Source organism: Artibeus jamaicensis, unplaced genomic scaffold, assembly GCF_021234435.1.
Source record: "Artibeus jamaicensis isolate MK-2021 breed Jamaican fruit bat unplaced genomic scaffold, CSHL_Jam_final contig_471, whole genome shotgun sequence".
Taxonomy (NCBI): Eukaryota; Metazoa; Chordata; class Mammalia; order Chiroptera; family Phyllostomidae; genus Artibeus; species Artibeus jamaicensis.
This window is the reverse complement of record NW_026521850.1, coordinates 8,743,278-8,764,221: the sequence shown is the minus strand read 5'-3', so window position 1 is coordinate 8,764,221 and position 20,944 is coordinate 8,743,278. Positions and strand designations below refer to the sequence as shown.

The 20,944-nt window shown below is 56.7% G+C and overlaps 2 protein-coding genes across 4 annotated transcripts in view; one reads left to right on the top strand and one right to left on the bottom strand.

Annotated features, from left to right (window-relative positions):
• The window catches only part of NEK6 (NIMA related kinase 6), a 74,263-nt gene extending 58,062 nt beyond the window's left edge, over nucleotides 1-16,201 (top strand). For all 3 annotated transcript variants that reach the window (XM_037163839.2, XM_037163790.2, XM_053667682.1), the window contains exons 8-10: nucleotides 4,500-4,594; nucleotides 9,907-10,020; nucleotides 14,751-16,201. In XM_037163839.2, coding sequence (XP_037019734.1) covers nucleotides 4,500-4,594; nucleotides 9,907-10,020; nucleotides 14,751-14,861 — 320 coding nt within the window. In that variant the 3' untranslated portion in view covers nucleotides 14,862-16,201. The remainder of the gene's footprint in view (nucleotides 1-4,499; nucleotides 4,595-9,906; nucleotides 10,021-14,750) is intronic.
• A 1,025-nt stretch (nucleotides 16,202-17,226) lies between these two features.
• The window catches only part of PSMB7 (proteasome 20S subunit beta 7), a 53,878-nt gene continuing 50,160 nt past the window's right edge, over nucleotides 17,227-20,944 (bottom strand). Inside the window, exons 7-8 of the mRNA XM_037163682.2 lie at nucleotides 20,392-20,543; nucleotides 17,227-17,452 (exon numbers count right to left, since the gene is read on the bottom strand). Coding sequence (XP_037019577.1) covers nucleotides 17,341-17,452; nucleotides 20,392-20,543 — 264 coding nt within the window. The 3' untranslated portion in view covers nucleotides 17,227-17,340. The remainder of the gene's footprint in view (nucleotides 17,453-20,391; nucleotides 20,544-20,944) is intronic.

Sequence of the window (20,944 nt, the reverse complement as noted above, 5' to 3'; positions counted from 1 at the left end):
GTGTCTTAGGCTCCTCTTTCATAAGCAGTGCTCAGGCCCCCACTGTGAGGAGGGAGAGTGGCGGCAGCTGAGCTGGCTGATCTGACGGGAGGGAATTTGAGGCCGCAGTGGCTCGCTCTGGCTGCCCCTCGGCCTGTCCAAGTGCCCACAGAGGACCCCCCGGGGCAGGACGAGGCCTTCAGGGCACTTCCCCTTGCCAGCTTCTCCCACTGTTTCCCAGAATCACATGCTCCAGGGCCTGCTCCAAGCTTGGAACCTCTTTGAAGTCACTCATCTTATTTTGAAAACTCACGCAAGTTGCGCATTATGCGTCAGAATGTTCGAGGACTTGTCAGTATAAAAGTCAGGTTTTACAGACTTTGTCCCAGGGGACGCTGGCAAAACAGGAGGTGCTGTGTTCACTGCCTGCAGCTTTAAGACTCACAGACCAAGGCGGAGCAGGCCCTCCCCTGGGCCAAGGGACTGGAGGATCTGCCCCAGTGCCCAGCAGGGCCAGCCCAAACTGCCCTCGGCTAACACGTCATAAGTTCGTTTGTTCCACAGATGTTTCCGAGCATCTGAAGGGCTGGAGGGTGGGGAGTCTCAGTGCATTCGGGTACCAGATCTCCCCAGAGCCCATGAGAGATGTAGGCGTTCTGGGCTCGGCCCTGGTGATTCTGATCCCACAGGTCTGGGCTGCGGCGGGGAGTTTCAGTGAGCTCCTTCAGGGGATTCGGCTGCAGCCACTGGTCAATCCAGCCTTTCCTTGATCCACTGGCTCCTTCTGGACAGTTCCTGGGATGGGCAGCTCACTACCTGTCGACGGGCTCACTCCTGGGAAAGCCCAGCACCACATCCGAGCTCAGTTACCCTCGGGTACAGATGGGTCAGCGGGCCGACGATGGGTGGGTAGATGAGCGATGATGGATGGACAGTCATGGGGAGGGGCATGGACAGACGGACTGTTGAATGGACGGACAGATCAGCAGGTGGTGGGTGGGTAGATGATGGATGGACAGACAGAGGATGGGTGTCTGGTTCGATGGCGCCCGCAGCACTGGCGTCTAGAGGAAGGTCCAGATGACATTTGGGTGTTTGCCTTTTGTCCGTCCCACCAGTGGAGGGTGCGGTAAGAGCAGAAAGAGCAGCGAAGAGGTGGATGGGGTGGAGATTCGAGGGAAGGGGCGGTGTGCTCCTCAGCCTCTCTGTCCCGTGGGCCCAAGGCTTCCCCACAAGCGGTGCTGAGGTAGGGGCCAGAGCCCCGGCAGAGGGAAAAAGGGGTGACAGAACAGAGGCACAGACCGGATGTCCACACTGAGCTGGCTCTCACTGGCCGGAGGGAGGGGCAGTTCAACTGGACCACAAAGGGGCTCACCAGGGGCACAGGGAACAGCATGTGCAAAGGCACAGAGGCGAGTGGAAGAGTAGACTGAGGTTGGGGCTGGGGGCAGGGCCGGTGTAGGGGGACTCGAACAGGGGCCAGGCACTCAAAGCCTTCGCTTTCAGGACCTGGCCACTGTGCAGGCCCTCCCTCCCAGAGTCCCTCCCAGAGGCCCAGGCAGATCTCAAGTGAGCAGAGGACAAGACCGCAGGGTGGCAAGAGTGTCAGGGCTGGCCCACACTCGCAGCCAGGAAGGGGCTTGGCCACGGGTCTTAGGGTGCAGTGCCACCGGACAGTGGACAGTGCTGTCCCACATTGAGGACAGGGCCTCTGACCCCCGGCCCCTGCCGTCTCAGTGTGTGCCCGGTCAGCCCCACGTGGCCGTCCTGTGCGGGAGGCGGCTCCTACCTCCCAGGCTCGCCCTCCCGCAGCACCCTGTGCACTAGCATCACTTCCCATTGGTCCGAGGTCCCCGCTGCTCACTGACACCTGTTCGGATGCCACCCTGTGATTTGGTTTTGACAAATCATCCATTTCACACTTGCCCGTTCATTGTCGTTTTGCTCCCTCATGGCCAAAACATACAAGAGGCTGCCACCAGAAGCCGTCGTTTGCTTGTCGAATCCCACAAGGGTTCGCACGTTGACTAACAGCTCCTTTTGCTGAATGGCAATTAGCCCCTGACTTCGGCCCCGAAGTATGCGGAGGATGACACGGTTCTCAAGCTGTGTGTTTCAGCAACAGGGATTGTTGCCATCAAAGGGTGCGTGGTGTTCTGATAGGGCGATGACCAGGCAGCCTCTCAGGCAGCCCTCAGTCAGGGAAATGGTGCGTTAGGCTGCAAGAAAAGCTTCTGAACCTGACATGCCCAGTCTCAGCCTGTGCAGAGGGATTTGTGGATTCAGTGGGCGGATGCTTGTGTGGTGCCTGCTGTGACCCATGACCCGGTCCTGGGCGGGGCACAGGACGCTTCAGCAAACGAGGTCCTGCCCCCAGGAAGCCTGAAACAGGGGTTCCCATCACCTCACAGCCTCTGTGAGTCTGCGTGACAGGTTCTCTCATGCATCTCCAGGGAGGTAAGAAAACGAGAAGATAAGGTTTTCAAACAGCTAAACATTTTTGCTGTGAAGGACTCTGCTTGATTTTGAGATTATGAGGTGTCTATTCTGGGGTTAAACTGTCTTTTGTTTTTATAGTCACAGTGACATTAATTGGTGGTGGGGATTTGGTGTTTTTTAAACACCTTCACTTGGCAAAATTCAGTCGCCCTGAGGCATGTTTGGCCCATGAAATCCTGAGGCCTGGACGCCTGCCTTGGGGCACCTGTGCCTTCCACACCCAGCTCACAGGAAGGCCTGCCCACCCAGGGTCCTGTGGGCTTCCATGGTCCCGGACATCCCTCCTTCCCAGGGCCAGAAGTCACATCTCAGGCTCAGCCTCTGCCTCGCTGAACTTCAGGTTCTTCCATCGACTCTGGCCACAGCAGCAGCCACTGCCACGTGTACACAGTATCTCCCACCTAGTGAAAATATCCTCCGTATAGCAGCCTTTGGAATCTGGTCCTCAAGCCTGCAGAACAGCCACCCTCCAAACAGACTGGGATCAGAATCTCAATTACAAATCCAGATTCCTGGGCCCCTCCTCCGCCCTGCCAAATCAGCCCCTTGTTGCAGCTTGCATGCCTCTGGTGATGGGGAGCTCACCACCTCTTAGGAAATCCTCCCATCTTTGCGCGGTGCCAGATATTCAAAAGCGTGCCCGCTTTGCTTTTCTAATTGAGATGCAGTGTGTGTGCAGTAAACCTCCCTTGAGCCCGTCCCTGACGACTGCCCCTGTGGTTTTCTCTGTTCTTGATAAAAACGGGATTCTGGTGTGCTCTCGTTTGCACCTGGCTGCTTTCACTCCCCACAACGGCTGTAGATGGATCTGCACTGTGGCGTGTGCCTGAGTTTTGTTCTTGTGTGTGGCTGTTTAATATTCCACTGTGTACGTGAACCACATTATCACCCTATCCATTCTGCTGGCAACTGACACTGGTCTCCAATCTCTGGCTATGGCAAGTAAAGCCACTTTGCACGTTTTTGACCCTGTCTTGACCCACAGAAGAACTCCCTTCTCTGGGGGACGTACATACACACCTAGGAGTGGACTTGCAGGGTCCTGGGGTTGACCACGGCTGTGCCACTCAGGGCCCCTTCAGCTGTGTGTGAGGATTCCGGTCTTGGTTCCTCCCAGTCCTGTGAACTTGAACCATTCAGGAAGTGGGTGGCTGTACTTCAATGTGCTTTCGATGAGTAATGAGAAAAATAGCATCACACCCTGTGCTTTCTGGCTATTGGATGTTCTCTTTGTGAAGTGCCTCTTTGAGTTGTGAATTTGAGGCAGGGGGTTGCTTGTTTTCTACTTACTGGTTTATAGAAATGTTCAAGTATATTCCATATATGAGGCTGCTGTTGGTCTGCGTGTTGAGACTTTCCTCCCAGGCTGAGCCTTCCGACGGTGTGAGTGGTCTTTTGGTGAACTGAGGTTTCTAATTTTAATAGAGTCCAGTCTACCAGTCTTTTCTTTTAGGGTTAGTGTCTTCTGCCCGGTTTAAGAAATCTTGGCCAACCCCAAATCTGGATGTGCCCATCGGTGCCAGCTGAGGGTGGCGGCTAAGGGCTCAGTTTCTGCAGCCTGAAGATCTGGGTTGGAACCCAGGCCGGCTGCTTTTCTGAGTCTCAGCTTCCCATCTGTAAAGTGGGATGCCTGCTCGTGGGGCTGTTAGGGACACGAATGAGCTAATGCATGTGACATGCTTGGTCCCCGTGGACAGTGGCAGTTGGTCAGTTGCTACCCGGAGCTCAGCTGCTGTCGCCCATTCCCTGGGTGTTGACAGAAACCCACGTCCCGGATGCCCAGCCCCCAGACTGATTCTCAGGTCTGGGTGGGTCCCTGTCCCTGGGGGCTTCTCATGCCCTACCAGCATGGGGGCCTCCAACCCAGCCCAGCCCTCTCCTGTGCAAGAGGAGGGGATGGCAGGAGAGGGAGCAGGGCTGCCCGGGTTGCAGTGAGACTGAGCCCAGGCCTCTCCCCAGCCCCACGCCCTGCCCCTGCACGGACAATAAGCACCCAACCCCACCCCCTTGCTGCATTTCAGTGGGGACGCCGTACTACATGTCACCGGAGAGGATCCACGAGAACGGCTACAACTTCAAGTCCGACATCTGGTCTCTGGGGTGTTTGCTGTACGAGGTGAGCCTGGTAGTTTCCACGGTGGACCCCCTGCAGGGCGGGGTGCACTCTGCCAGCTGGGGGGAGCCCAGGGGTGGGCGATGTCTGCCTGTGCATCTGGGGCCGCTCCCAGGTCTGGTGGCCATCCCGAGTGCAGGGACAGGCACGTGTCTGAGCCTTGGTAAGCTCAGACATGGCACAACATGAACAAACGATGCCCCCGCCCCTGGGGCCCCAGACGACCAGGGGTCTGGGGAGCACAGGCCGCTTTCAGCCGTGAAGCTGTCAGGGAAGGACGGCGGGAGGCCTGAGCCCGCTTGTGTCTCCGTGCTGGGGCCACACCCTCCCACTACCCCAGCCCTGCACCACCTGGTGCTGGAATTCTCTCTAGCTACCCCTCCAAGTCCAGTTACTTCTTCAGGGAAAGACTGTGGCCGCAGGGGCAGCTGAGGCCAGTAACAAAGCCAAGCCCAGGCCACGTGCGGCCCTGGCTGTCCCTGGGCTCAGTGCTCCAGCATCAACAGCCCCGTCCCCCCACGTCCCAGCCTGGGTCTGAGCAGGGCATTCCAACCCACCTCCAAGAAGCCATCGTCCACCCGGACGCCTGTCCTGAGGGGGAGGGGCTGCTGCTCTGTGTCTCCCAGGACGCAGCAGGTGGCCAGAGGGGGCCATTTTGGATTAGCACACGTGTGTGTGTGTGTGTGTGTGTGCGTGTGCATGCACAGGCAGCTCTCACAACCGAGGAAATCTGGGTGACAGAGATACAGGGTCCTGGTGGGAGCTCAGACTTTGGCCAGAAGGACCTGAGTTCGAAGCTCAGCTCCCCCTCAGTGCCTGATGGCCCAGGGCAGCTCAGCACCCCCAGTTGCCCCAGTGTAAAGTGGGGCCACACCTTGCCTCCTTGTGAGGTGCGAATGGCCTCGCTCCCCCTTGCTGTCCGCCAGCCCCGACCCGCTGCGGGCCCAGCAGCTGGCATTGGCCGCCAGGCTCTGCAGCCGACCACGTCTGCCGTCCGTCCCGGCCGGCGGGAACCCTGAGTGCAGCTCCGCTTCCGCTGCGTGGAGGACACAGCTTGGTCCCCCTGCCCCCGTGGGTCTTGTCCCCAGTCCAGGTGGCTGGGTCCTTAGTTTTCTGTTCTGAGTCTGGGGTCTCTATGAGCTGCGGCCTGCCTCTGTGAACCGTGAGGGTCCGCAAACAGACCCGCGGAGAAGCAGACCAGGGTGGCACAGGTGCACATGGGGAGGATGGCAGCCGTCCCCCTGTGCTAGGACCCAGCTGTCCACACTGGAGCCACCCTGCTCTCTGCCCAAACCTGCATCTCAGCCCCTAGAGAGAAGCACACGCAGCCTGAGCGCGTCCGCGGTGCTTGCCCCTTCCCGGCCAGGCAGCCCTCCAATTCCTTGTCTCAGGCACCTAAACGCAGGTCTGGTGACACAGCGTCTGTGTTAGTGGCTCCCCAGCACAGAGGCTCTGAGTCGCCAGGGTGATTTATTTGTTGGCGGTGTCTGGGGCTGTGCGGCTTACAGCCGGGGAGGGACACATCAGCCGTGTGGAATCGATAACATCCATCAGTCAAGTCCTATGGGCGTCGATGTCCTTGGGGACAGCAGGGGCTGATCTCAACCTAATGGCCCTGGGTCTCCCACAGAAGTGGACTTCCGTGGCTGACGTGGCCGGTTGTGGGCAGCCCCTCCGGGGGTGACAGTCGGTGGGGGCTCTGCCCTGGGCTGCCCCCCCCTCCCCTTCCCCAGCCCCGCGGGGAAGCAGCGTGTCTGTTTTCCCAGCAGACGGGGAGGGAGACGCGTCTGAGCCCAGGGCTCGGTAATTGGAAGGAAACGCCCCGCAGACACGGCTGGAGCTCCTGCTACACCGCCCGCGGTGTGTTCCGGGGCACCAGCCTGAAGAGCTGTGACAGGGGCTCCCCACCAACTCTGGACCACGTGTCTGAGGGGTTGGCACGGCCCCCGTGGAGCTCGCCTGGGCACGGAGCCAGGGGAAGCCTGCGCCTGACAGGGGCAGCGGGCCTGCCCTCCCTTGGGCCCCAGCGAGGACGCGAAGAATCAAAGTCCCTTCTAGGTTTCCTGTGGCTGCTGCGGCCTGTCACCGCCGAGATGGTGGTTTCATGCAACATAAAATTACTCTCTCACCGTTCTGGGGGCCAGAAATCCAAAGTCAGGTTCAGTGGACTGACACCCTCAGGGCTGGCACCTTCTGCCATGTGCGTCCCTGGGCTCCTGGCCCCATCACTCCCTCGACACACCTCCTGCTCTTCTGTAGTCAAATCTCCCTCTGCTCCCTCTTATGAGATGCCTGTGGTTGTGTGGAGGGCCCACCTGGACCACCTACGGTAATATTCCACCTGGGAAGTCTCAGTTTAACCATACCTGCCAAATCCCATTTGCCACCCATATGAGGTAACACATTCACAGGCCCCAAGGGTCGGAACGAGGACGTCTTTAGGGGCCTATATTCAGCATCGGATGTCCACCAGGGACCTCCTCAGGTCACCTAAGGTAGTGTGCCCCCAAAGCACTACCCCTGGCCTGTGCCCTTGGGAGTGGGGGGGTGGGTCCCCGAGGGATCTGTCTTGAAGAGGTCAGCACAGGAGAGGCCACGGCTCCAGGGGTGGAGAGAATCCCAGAATAGCACCAGCTCGGTCCCAGCCTCACTCTAAGGGAGGAAACCGAGGCCCAGCGAGTTGGAGAGACTCCAGGTGTCAAGCACCCTCCCTTGGCCCAGAGCCGGGCCTCTGCCGCCTCCCCAGCCAGCGGGGTAGGCGTGGCCTCGGTGGAGAGGGAGACACGGGATCTCTGCCCAGAGCCCCTGGGAGGAGAAAGCCAGGTTGTGAGGAGGCTGAGTGACGTCAGTGGCCCCTCCTCTGCCCCGGGAGCTCCGGCAGAGACGCCGGAGTTCAGCCATGTTGGAAGGGCCTGTGCTTTATTTTCATTACCCAGCATGCCCCAAGGAGGCGCCCAGCGGGCTGCCTGGCTCTGCAGAATTTATTTATCTACAAGGGAGCTGAAGGAATTGGCTCATTCAGTGCCAGCCCCAGGATCGTCAGCGGGGGGCCAGTGGGGGAGATGCTCACAGCTGCCTCCAGTGTGGGACTGAGACCAGGCAAGAAAGCAGGCTGGGGAAGAGAACTAGGATCAGCTGCGCTTTGCTCGGAATCCTGCTCTGGAATTCTGGCCCGAGCCAGAGAGTGGTCTGGATGCCCTTACTTTGTTGGGGAGCAGGCTGCTTGGCGACGGGGCTCTGGGTTCAGACTCCAGGATGTGCCGGGAGATGCGGGGTGACAAGAGGGGATCGGAGACCCTGGCAGGGTGGGAGTCACAGGCAGCCGCTGTTCTCCCTGCAGCTTGATCCCCCTTCTCCGTCAGACAGCTCCTCCGAGCCGTCCCAAGCTGGACACGTGAAAAACCAGAGCCTGTGTTCATGGGCCAACATTCGAACGTCCTTTCTACTGTGAATAGAAACCCTTTGCAAGAAAACCCATCTTAACCCCCTGCCACTGCTAGGAGGGCACCCAGACCACCCCGAGTGACCCCAGAGCCTCAGCTGCTCTCTGCTGTGGCAACAGATGTCCTGTTGAAAATGCCCAATTAACCCTTTGAACTGAGGGTCTCATTTTCATCATGGGAAGTGGGTCACCCAAGCAATGCCATTTTGCACAGGCAGGGGCAAAGCCAGCTCGCGGCCAGGCTGGCGGAGCCAGCAGGGGGCAAGGCCTCCGCACACTCCGCCTTCCCTGCCTGGTGCCAGGGCCACTCTCTCTGTGTGGCCTGTTCTCGGTCCAGATGGGTTCCCAGCCCTCACAGAGGGGCCCAGAGCCCTGGTCACGGGAGCAGAGAGGTGAGGCTGCCCCCGAACACCCACTTGGAAGCAGTTGGCCTGGCCCAGGCACCTGGGCCCACAGGTGCTGCCCAGACACACTCCTGGGCCTGGGACAGAGAAAACCCCCAAATGTCCCAGCCACACGGCTGTGTCCCCAGTGGCCGCTTATAAACCCAAGGATGCTGCCTGGGCTCTGAAGTGCCCTAGGGTTCAGAGATGAAGAGAGGAGAGGCAGACAGGGGAACTGAAGCCAACCAGCACTCACACGCCCAGCTGGCTCAGGCTCCCCCAGCCCTGAGACAGGCAGGGCTCGCTGGGCCACCCTCCGCGCCAAGGACAGGGAGGCGTCCCTCCCACCCCAGGGCCCCACCTCAGCCAGAGACCAGGAGCCCTGGCCTGGGGCCCGTGCCGAGTGGCCTTGGCTGCCTGGCTCCTCTGAGGGAACGAGGGCAAACGGACAGACAGGGTAACTGCCTGGCCGAACTTTGTTAGCAGGAGGCACCTGGCGGCCTTTCGGCGGCAGGCCACAGCAAGTGGGAGTGACGGGCAGCACTTGAACCCGATAACGGATTAATCGGCATATGGGGCCGCAGGTGCCGTTCTGGGCTGCCGCACCGCAGCCTCTCTGAGCTGCCCCTGGCTCCCAACGATGCCGTGAGTGGTGGCCGGGGGTGTCCGGTGTCCTCCAGGAGGGGGAGGCCTGGTCACTTCCTGACTGGGTGGGAACTGGCTGGGGCCGCCATAGTCCTTCGGCTGCCCAGTGCCCCAGGAGCTGCCCACCTTCAGGTCTCAGGTGGAGCCCCTGCCCACATTAGGGACACGAAGACCAAAGGCCAGACACAGCAAGCACCCAGAGTTTCTGTGACACAGAGGGCCCCAGTAGCTCCTGCATCCAGGTTGGCCAGCGGCCAGCCTTCCCCCTCCTGCCGCCTGCCCCCTGAAGATCTGGGTGTCCAGCTTCCAAGACAGCAGCGGCCAGGCCTTCGGTCAGCAGCCCTGCAGTGGCCTGGCCACAAGGGAGACATCCCCCCACCCCGATGTTTGTCCATAGGTAATTCCCTAAATGGATTACCTAAATAGACATCCTCCCATGGGTGTTTTTGGAATTCGCCTCTTAGAAATGTAGGTCGATGCACCGAGGGAACCTGCCGGGCCCGGGCATCCGCCCTACGGAGCAGAGCTGCGTTCCGCCCTGTGCTCCCCCAAGCGGCCAAGCCGGCCCCTGAGAGCCGAGGCGTGAGGCGAGCGTGGGCCTGTGCATGGCCAACCCTTGGGATTCAGGGGACTGCCTTTCAAGTTTTCTCACTGAAACTCTTGTCCCATTCGATTTGCTCACGTAGCAAGGATCATGTGCAAAAGCCCCTCCTGTCGAGTTCCAGCTTCCTCAGGGTTTGGGGGAAGTCCTGCAGGACAGTGGCTATAGTGGGGCCTGGAGATGGGCCACACCTCACTCTGGACTTCAGGGTTGAACGCTCCTCTCCCCCACCCCTCCCCCACAGATGGCAGCTCTCCAGAGCCCCTTCTATGGAGATAAAATGAACCTCTTCTCCCTCTGCCAGAAGATCGAGCAGTGTGACTACCCACCTCTCCCCGGGGAACATTACTCTGAGAAGGTGAGTGGCTGCCCTCGCTGGCCCAGGCCAGCCCCAGAGAGCCTCGTGGGGAGGGGGCTGAGCTCAAGTTCACTCCGGGTGGGGGAAGGAGGACTTCTGGGAAAGTGACTCAGAGGGAACTGCAGACAATCGCTTCCGAAGGGCTCTCCCGACACAGGTGTCTGCTTGGCCCCCTCCCCAGGGCTCCAGCGTGGGGCGGCAGCGACACGCCTGGGCTTTGCGTGGTGTCGGGCAACGGAAACCAGACACTGAGGCAGGAGGTGGCCCTGGCTGACCCCACACCACTGCTGGCCGCCACCCCACTCACGTGACAGGAAACCATGGCAAACAGGCTGGTCTCTTTGCTGTCACAGACCTAAGTCACACCTTGGTTTTTTATTTCGGACATTTCACACCAGGCACGGGGGCTCTGGACGCGGACTCACAGGCTCCAACAGGCAGGTCTGGCGTCGGGCTGTCAGGCACCGTGTGTGAGCATCGTCCTCCCAGTTCCATGGCCTTGAAAATAGGGGCAGTGTTTGCCTTCATGACTAAAATGTGAGGATGGAACCGCAGGTTTTCAGCACAGCATGGCCGAGCGTGTAGACGGAGGTGCAGATTGACACACTCCCTCCACCGTTTGTGAGCAAGACACTAAACTTTTCTGAGCCTCAGTTTCCTCATCTGTAAAATGGCCCTAGACTCTGCCTCACAGGGTCAGTGTAAGGAATGAGGTGACTGTGTGATGTGCTCAGTCCAGCACTGGGCTGACACCGACACCGTCACCACCCAGAGTAGCCTCTGCACATAGCACAGGGCCTGGCTCAGAGTAACTGCTCAAGAAGTGTCAACTGTTATCCTTCTTTCCGTTCAAGGTCAATGCTAGTAGATCCATGATTGTGATTTCTGTCCAAGGTCAACACTAGCGGGGGTGGAGTCCAAGACCTCCCTGGGCAGGGCGACACAGGCCCTTCGCTGCCTCCTGATAATGGCATCTTACCTTTATGACCTACTCTGCGGGACCCTCCCCTATCTCATTTTTTTTTAATTTACTTACTTACTTATTTATTTTAATCCTCACCTGAGGATATGGTTTTTTTTGTTTTTTTTTAAATTTTTTATTGATTATGCTGTTACAGTTGTTCTATTCCCCCCTTCATTCCCCTCCACCCTACTCCCCATCCCCACCATTACCCCCCCTTTAGTTTATGACCATGTGTCTCAATCCCTTTAGATTCTATATTTCCCATGCTATTCTTGCCCCCCCATCTATCTTCTATCTACTTCTATTTTCTATGCTACTTATTTTCTGTGCCTTCTCCCCCCTTCTCCTCCTCCCACTCCCCTGTTGCTAACCCTCCTTGAGATCTTCATTTCTATGTTTCCACTCCTGATCTAGCCGTCCTTTTAGTTTGCTTTCGTTTTAGGTGTGGTTGTTAATAACTGTGAGTTTGTTGTCCTTTCACTGTTCATGTTTCTTTAACTTCTTTTTCTTAGATAAGTCCCTTTAACATTTCATATAATAAGGGCTTGGTGATGATGAACTCCTTGAATTTGATCTTATCTGAGAAGCACTTTATCTGTCCTTCCATTTTAAATGAAAGTTTTGCTGGATAGAGCAATCTTGGATGTAGGTCTTTAGATTTCATGACTTGGAATACCTCTTTCCAGCCCCTTCTTGCCTGTAAGGTCTCTTTTGAGAAATCTGCTGACAGTCTGATGGGGACTCCTTTATAGGTGATTGTCCCCTTAGCTCTTGCTGCTTCTAGGATTCTCTCCTTCATTTTAATTTTGGCTAATGTAATTATGATGTGCCTTGGTGTGTTCCTTCTTGGGTCCACCTTCTTTGGGACTCTCTGAGCTTCCTGGATTTCCTGGAAGTCTATTTCCTTTGCCAGACTGGGGAAATTCTCCTTTATTATTTGTTCAAAAATTTTTTCCACTGGTGGCTGTGCCTTTCCCCCTTCTGGTACCCCTATAATTCGGATGTTGGAGCGTTTAAAGATGTCCTGGAGGTTCCTAAGACTCTCCTCATTTCTTTGAATTCTTGCTTCTTGACTCTTTTCTGTTTGGCCATTATTTGCTTTCTTCTGGTCCACTCCATTGATCTGAGTCCCAGTTTCCTTTTCATTGCTATTGGTGTCCTGTGCAATTCCATTCATTTCAATTAGTTTCGCCTTCATATATTTGTCTAATTTGTCGGTATAATCAACCAGTTCTGTGAGGATCCTGATCACCAATGTTTTAAACTGTGCGTCTGTGAGTTTTGCTATTTCTTCATCGCTTAGATCTGTTGGCTCTGGGGCTCTGAGATCCTCCTGCGCCATTCTTGGTCTGTTCCGGCCCTTTAAGTGTGAGAAGCGGCACCTCGGATTCCCAGGTCGCTGGGTTGTGACGCTGTATGTGGGGGCGTGGTCAGAGCGGGGAAATGGCGGCCCCCTCTGCTGTTTCTCACAGCTGGGTGCGGAGCAGTGCCTTAGGTGGTTCACCTGGGCCGGGCCACTCAGAGTCGCTGGGTTATGACGCTGTATGTGGAGGTGGGGTCAGAGCAGGGAAATGGCGGCGCCCTCCACTGCCGCTTGCCGTGGGGACCTGCCGGCCCGGTCCAACCGCCCACTCCCTCACCTGTCCACCCGCACACAAATGCGCGACCTCAGTCAACACGCAGCCCCGCTGTCTCCCCCTCGGTCGCTCGCCTGGTTGCTCGCTGTGTCGCTCACTAGGTCCAACCCTGCGCCTGGATTCCGTGCGTCTGGATTCCACGCCTGAGTCCGTCTGACCGAGTTTTCCTGTGCAATCCCGCTTCACCAGCCGCTGGTTTCGCCCCTTACCGGTCAGGCTGAAGAATTTGTTGTTAATGGACTTCCGAAAAGTTCAATTTTCCGTGTTCTGGCTGTGTTTTCTGTTAATATTTAGTTGTCTCTAAACTTGGTTGTGTGAGAAGGCACGGCACATCCACCTATACCTCCATCTTGGCGGAAGTCTCCCCTATCTCATTTTACTGGTGAGGAAACTGAGGCACAGGCAGGTTAAGTCACTTGCCCAAAGCCACATCACTTGTAAGTGGCAGAGGCAGGGTTTGAGCCCAGCCTTTGAACTTGATGCCATGCTTGCTCACTGGCTTCAGGCTCGTGGGCGGAGGACAGAGGGCAAGGGCTAGGAGCGCATGTTCCCAGAGGCGTTCAGTGCCCTCCCTCTCCCGTGGCTTTGCGTTGGTGGCTCACCAGGCTCCTCCAATGCCCTTAGAGGAAGGATTTAGGCTCTGCTGGGGAAGTTGCCAAAGCTCTGCCGGGGAAGTTGCCAAAAAAAACCCCCCAAAAAACAAAAACCCTGCCACCCTAGTTAAAGTGCTTGACCTAGTTAATGGTTGCGCTTGGTTTTTATTCTCACCTTTTAAGTTTTGAATTCTGTACTGTCTGGAACCAAGAAGCCTGGCAGGAGCAAACCCCAACTTCTCTGTGCCTCACTTTCCCGCCTGTAAACGGGAGCCCTGGTCTGCCTTGCAGACGGGCAGCCCCCGGCCCCTTCTCTGGTCGTCCCACCGGTGCGAGCTCCAACCCCCGGAGCCCTGGCCTCCCCAGGGATGCGCCCCTTCGCAGGCCATGTGTTGGCAGGAGGGAGCTCTTGGCTCTGGAGACCCCCAGCGCACCTTGATTTTGAAGTACCCTCACCTCTTAGGAATGGAAGTGGACACATTTTTGCTTCTCTTGAATTCTAAAATTCCCAAACATGCACTTACTGCCCACTACATGGTGTACTCAGAGCAACGATGGGGGTCACATAAACATCACCTTCATCCAGTCTCCGTGGGTACGTCACCTGTCAGAACCACACACAGCTACCACCCCCTGAACGTGAGGAGCCCTGTAAAAGTACTGTCTCCTCCTGGCCAATGGGGGTCTCCAGGAGCGTCCCCACTGGGTGCCCAGCGTGTGCGTAGCGGTGGGATCCACAAAGGCGACGCAGTCAGAGGGCGCTCACAGTGCCCGACCCCGCGGAGCCTTGTTTGCAGCCCGAAACCTCAGGTGTGACATGTGCATCGTGCACAGGGGCCCTGGGGCCCACACGAGCCCCTTGTCCGGGGCCACCCTCTCCCACCGCTGCCCCTGACCCACAGGGCCAGCCAGTCCCTCCAGCAGCAGGTCTTTCAATGAAAAAATTGCAGTGAGCCCAGTGATGCAAGTTAAGATGTAGGCTTTTTAAGGTCATTATTTTAATTACCGTTAAAATAATTGGCACTCTGGCTATCGGAGGGGAGGGGAGCCAGGCTCGAGGCGCCCTCCCCACCCCCGCGGCTGGCGCAGCCTACAGTGTCTGTGTAATTAAAAGCTCCGTCTTTCACGAGCACAATAAAGAGGCCAGGGGGTGGGCAGACTGCAGCCCTGCTGCATGTTAATGCATTTATTATGATCAATAAGCCCTTGCCTGGAGTCCTGTCCTCCAGTCTGGGCATCTCTGTGACTGACAGCAGACACACACACAGATTTGCCTAATAGTGCGAGCATCTGAAGCTCAGAACCATGTGCAGGTAACCACTGCCGGGTCTCTGAACACAGGCCCCAGATGGGTGCTGGCTCCGCAGGGTGGCTGTGACCGTGCACGCCCACCCCCATCCTCTCTGGTGTCTGTTTTCACCTCCTTGTCGCCTGGAGGGCTGCAGGAGTCAGCGAGTGAGTTGGCGCAGACTGAGTGCTGTGGGGCCTCAGCAAGGCTGCTTGCTTAAGCCTAACGAGCCGTCCCCTCCTTTGCAGCTACGGGAGCTGGTCAGTGCGTGCATCTACCCTGACCCCAACCAGAGACCCGACATCGGATACGTGCACCAGGTTGCCAAGCAGATGCACGTGTGGACCTCAAGCACCTGAGCGCAGGCGCGGCGGCATCGTCATCAGCGCCAGCACCTTTCTGCCTTACTCGAGCCTCCTCTCCAAAGTGGCCACCTGGTAGCCTAGCGCAACCCTGAGGCTTCGGTGGGGTTGGTTCCCCAAGGTGGCCGGGCCTCACAGCCACTGCTGGACCAGAGCAGCTGGGGGGAGGGGCCCTGGTCTTGTTACTGGCGATCAAATCCAAGTCCTTTCTTTAAACTGTCGTGGACAGTCTCCGCTGGGCTAACCCAGGTGTGTGGCTCAGTGGGCCGGGGACACACCCTCGCATCTGGGCTGTAATGTGAATCTTTAGGGTAGCTCCTTCAGTGACCGGACGAGGCCGACTCTGACAACCCCAGAAGACAGTTGCAGTGAAACCTTGGAAGTGGCTGGTAACACGTTTGGTTTAGCTCTTAGAATCTTTTCAATCGAGCTGTGTACTTAATTTACTCTGTAGTAAAGGGATAAAGTGGGCGTGATTTTCTAAAGTAGAGTGGAGATTTTCCTAATATTTTTATCTGTGTTTATAAGTTGATGAATGAGGACGAGGAGGACCCAGCACCTGGCACAGTGCTTCAGAGACCAACGGTGTTTGAAAGGCACATGCCCGACCCTCTCAGGCACTCCATCCCCGCCCGATGCTGGCAGCTCGTTTAGGGTCAGTGTTAACATCTTCCTCTGTGGAGAGGAAGCATGGCATCCAAAAAGATAGGTACAAAACATGCCTTCAGGCTGTTCTCTGTACCAGTTCTCCTTCTGAAACTTCCCACCATGACCCTGGGCAAGTCTCTTAGCCGCTCTGAGCCTTGGTTTTCTCACCTGTAAAATGGACTGGTGATTCCTACCTTCAGGGTGCTGAATTTGATAAGAAACAGCACATTGTCTAGCACGTTGTCGATAGTCCAAACACGGTAAAGCCACCCACCCCTTCACAAAACTCAACTTCCATGGACCATGGAGAGTCAAGAATTAATGTGTGATGTGTTGGAAACCAGAAATGTGGCCCTTTATTTGTGGTTCCCAAATAGGGTTAACTGTGAAGATTAATTTATAAATGTGAACTTAAGGAAAACTCAAGCTCTGAAGGAAATAGTTTGAATTTTGTCTGTATACCCAAGTTAATCCTCAAATGGTCTACGCCGCCGTCCTCTCCCCTGGTGGCAGTTCAGCCCTCCAGGCAGAGCACGGCCGCCCCGCACTGCAGTCCTGGCCCGGCCGCCACTCTGCCCCATGTGTGAACTCGGTTCTGTTGTTAACACTGTCGAGTTTGAGAGATTTCTTCAGATGCAGCCTTCGCTTTGTGCACGTTCTCCGTGTTTAAAATAAAGAGGGTGGGGGTACCTGTGTGAGCGCGTCTGGTCCGTGGGCAGCTCTCAAACAGCATCTCGCCGCAGCCCAATTCCTTGAGGCAACTTGAAAAACACCATCTTCTCAGGACCCAGATATTCTGAGTAATCCTGGAAAATTTTTAAGCTCCCAGATAATTCTGACAACCATCAGCCAAGCTGCTGCCCTAAGTAATTCCCCTGTTCTCCCTGCCCCACTCCCGGCAGTTTTAACGGGAAAGGCTGGCCCAGGAGCTGGTGCTGGGCCCTGCCATGCCCCTCTGGGGGAGAGTCAAGGCCCTGTCTCCTACTGAGCACTTCCCACCGCAAGTTTTTCGGATTCCAGGCAGATTTTTCCAAGTGTTCTGCTTAAAGTTCTGAGTCCCTCCTGTGCCTCCTCTGGCAGAATCAGCGTCAGACACAGATGAACTCACTTTTTCCACATGTCACAAGAGTCATTCTGCCTACTAGGACCCTCTGGAGGCGTACAATCTCTCCCATTCACCAGGCCTAAGTGTCTGCGAGGTGAGTGCACCCTAGTAATTACAAACGGCAGTTCCTCCAGCACGCCTCTGACTTCCCGGAGACCTGCCTAAGAGAAGCCTGCCCGGTGCTCTGCAGCTGTGGCAAAGCGGACTCTCCACCCACCTGCTTCCCACCAGCACTCGGAACTGATCCCGACTATTTCTTTCCCATTTGGCTGCCAGGAGATAAAGGCTATGCTGCACTCATCCTTAAAAAAAAAAAAATTAAATTAAATTACAAAGAAAACACTGGGACCATCCGAAACAAAGACAGGAGAGTTAATGCACGGGGTGTCAGTATGAGGGTGGGCACACACGTCCCGTGAAGAATCAGGGTGGCCCTCCCTGACCTGCCGCACCAGGAGCCCCGTCTGCGTTTAGGGTTGTGTTGCTCGCACACCCACCCGCACAGAGACGAGCCCCCGGGAGGGAGCGGCATCCGAGGGGAGCCCACCTACGGGGCCTTCACAGCGAAACACGAAAACGCCCACACAGCCCCAGACCTCAGCCACCCAATTTGGTTTTCATTTTTTATTGGGTTTCATCCAGCAAACATGAGCCAAACTGTCTCACAGAGGCACCCCCACTGCCCCCCGCCTCTACAACAGTGCCCAGCCGCCCGGACGCTGTTCAGGAAGTGTCCATCGTCTGCACTGTTTCTTCCAGCACCTCAATTTCCAGGGCAGTGACTTTTTCAGTGAGGACCGCAGTGGTCCCTTTCTCACACCGGTACCGACCAAACCTGGTGAGAAAAAAAAAAACCATTTAAGAGTTAAGATCCCCTCTAGGGCCCGACAGAGGAAGGGGTGTTCATTCAGGGGAGGCCTCGAGGCCTGGCCTGGAACCCTGGCTCTCCTGACCCCCAGCCCTGTGACCCCAGGGGTGTCCGGCCGCCCCAAGGCTCTCTCTCCTCAGCTCGCAAAGGGGTATGGAACAGGGACACCTGGTGGGCACTCACGCCCTTGCCCACCTCACCAGCCCCAGGGGACGCTGGAAAGTGTGTGGGCATTTGCCCTCCAGCTTCGGCCCCCTGGAAGTGCCTCTCAGTAACCAGCAGGAGGCAGACCCTTCTCATTAAGCGGCCATCACTTTCTCTTGTACAGCAACAAGGCAGACCTGTCTCTTTAAACATGGAAAAAATATTTGCAAGCATAAACAGTATACAAATGACCTAGGGCCAGACTCTGGCTTGCTACCTCAGACCACTCTCAAGACTCAGGGAAGGACAGTTAACTGTCCCTTGCAGGGACATGGTGGGTCACCATTAGGACACACCCAACACCGTCTTTCTTGGCGTGCATGCAACAGGTCTCTGAGCACAAGGCGGTCTCCAAGACACACAGTCGAACTGCTGGTTCTTGTGCGGGGGCCACACAGCAGCCCAGGGCCACCTGTTCCTCTGGTCTGTCTCCAGCTGGGACACTTTCTATCAACTTGCCAGGGACTAACAGAACACTCCTGGCTGTGCCATGGCCATGTGCTCCTGGAAAACCCATCTTCTCAAAGGCACTCTCTGCTCCGAGAGCAGGAAGCAGAAATTCGAGAACAATGTTACTAAGCTCTGTATGGATCCAAGAGTTTGCACCGCAGAGAGCAGCTGGCCCTTACTCCTGGTACCTCCCCGCACCCTCCACACTCATTTGCAGCTGCACCTTTTTATGACGTGCCCAGCACTTCCCCGTTGGTGTGAAGGTGTGGCTCCTTCCCCCAGACTGGACCCTTGGCAGCTTGTCATCTTGAAGCCAGAGCCCCATGTGGCTCCCATGTGCCCAACTCATCTGAACCACAGCATCTGGGGGCGCCCTGGACACACGGGAGCCTCCGCACCGCCCTGGGTTACGGCGCCTGGTTTCAGCAAGCGGGGAGGCCTCTGCCTTAAGCAGCAGCAGGCTGGGAAACAGGGCCATGGAGGGCTGAGAGCAGAGGGGCCAGTGGGCATGTGCAGGGCCAGGCGCACTCTGGGACTGGGCACAGGATGCCTGCTTGGGCCACAGGCCCCGCCCCACCCTGACTGTCCCCTCTGGGAGAGGTGCCCGAACCCAGGTAGGACCTCAACAGTCAGCCACTGGCATAAAAGATAACAGTAAAGTTCCACAGTGCCCACTGCCGCCTGGCACCTGCTGCAGTACCTGGGCACCACAGGGTGGGGGGCAGCTCCGCCCAGAGGGCAGGTTCCCGCCACCTGCCACACATGGTGCCCAGCACCTTTCGCACCACTCACCGCATCCGCATGACTCACTAGCCCAAGGGGCTGCTCTGTTTCTGTACTTGTGCATTTAGTCTCCTTTACACACGGGTGACCTACGCACAGGGGAGTGCAACGTGCCACGACCACACTTCCCTTTGGACAAGGACCCCTGTGCCAAGCACAGGTCCCTTGTCCACCACAAGCAGTGCTTTGCAATGGGGCGTAGCTTCCAGAATCCTCACCCTGGATGCTCAGCCTGGATGGAGTGTAACCAGCTCCCCTTCCCAAACTCTCCACCGTGGACTTGCTCGGGTCACACAACAGTGGTACTTGCTCCCACTTAAGAGAGCTTGGCAAAACCCGCTTCCCCCAACACAGACCCTAGGGGTCACTTCCCTCCTGCTAAAGATCACAGGAACTCCATGGGTCCTTAGAGGGCACCTAGTCTAGCTCCATCATGTCAAAGACAGGGAGACAGACTTGCCCAAAGTCACCAGGCCAGGTAGTGGCATTTCCCCAACCACTGAGCCAGAGCTTTCTGCCACTGGGCTGTGCCACCCATCAAGAACACACGAGTGTCCGCAGTGCTGAGTGCAGGCCAGCGCTCCATGCTCCAGTCCCCCCTTGTGAGTTACTCCTGATCGGGATTTTGAGTGTATGTCGTGGGAGTTAAACCAAGTGCTCCAGAAGCTCCCGTGCTGGCTATCGTCGGATGAATGTGGCTGGAAGCAGAGCTCAGGTAGCCACACACAGTTTGAGCTGCTCAGGTTCCAGGAGGCCAGAGCCACAGGGTGGACAACAGCCAGACAACCATGTGGGACTGCAAATGAGCAGCTCATCTGCGCGCGCACGCGCACGCACACGCACACACACCCCCCCAGCCACCAGAACTGGGAACCTTCCAGCTCTGTTCTGCAAACTGACCTGTGCCCTGCTCAGAGCCTGGGCTGCGCCACTGAGAGGCAGTGCTGGCTCAGCACGCACCACAGCCTAACAGCACGGTTCCCACGAGCGGAGGAAGGGCCAGTTAGCTCCCACAGCCAACGTTCAGACACTCCTGGCCAGGGGTTTCTAACGCTGAGGACTCCTGCACCACTGAGGAAAAGGTATGGGCAGGTCACCCTGAAAAATGCACCTGCTCACAGGATTTCATAGATAATTCAGGGGCTCCTTTAAGAGACTGGAGCAAGTACAGCAGCAGGTAATTTAAAGGTCTCCCCCGGACCTCCCCCCGCACCTAGGGCTCCCTCCTGGGCCTCATACCATCTTTCCTGTCAACATCTTACAAATTATATCACTTTTCTACACCTGAGAGCAGCCCAGAATCATAAAGCAAATCCCGACTCCAACATCTGCTGTGCAGGCTGGCTTGGGGACACTGGGTTTACTCAACGTGAGTCAGAATCAAGAACACTCTGCCTAGACGCCACAGACAGGTCCAGGGTGGTCACGGAAGCTGGGTGACACAGGAAGAACTGTACCCCCTCACTCACCTGGTCCCCTTCTTATTGGGCACTGAGTACGGGCGGAGAAAATCCAGCTTGCTCTTGCTGATGACACAGAGGTCAATGTTACTTCCAGAGCCCAAGTCGTTGAAGATGCCAGCTGCAATGGCCTCACTCACCAGGTTCTTGGCTTCCTCCTCCTGAGAAAGAGAACGGCAACCATGATGCTCAGCAGCACGCGCTTCCTGTGAGGGAGGCACTGCTTCCAATGCTCACTCTACAGATCACAGCACGTAGATGACTGGCCAAAGGTTCCTCGCCTGGTCTGTGCGGGACCCAGGCCTCTCAAACCCCTTGTGCACGTGCCCCCTCTTCAACACACTGCTTCCAGTGAGACCATCACCACACAGCTGAGGATGACGGGCTGACGCAGAGCAGTTATTAAGAAGTCAGTCAGCTTTTCTTGTAAAAGGGACCAGGAAGTAAATATTTTTAGGCTTTGTGAATATACAGCCTGTTACAACTACTCAGCCCAGTCGTTACAGCACAAAACAGCCACAGACAATATGTAAACAAATGTGTGTGGCTATGTGCCAATAAA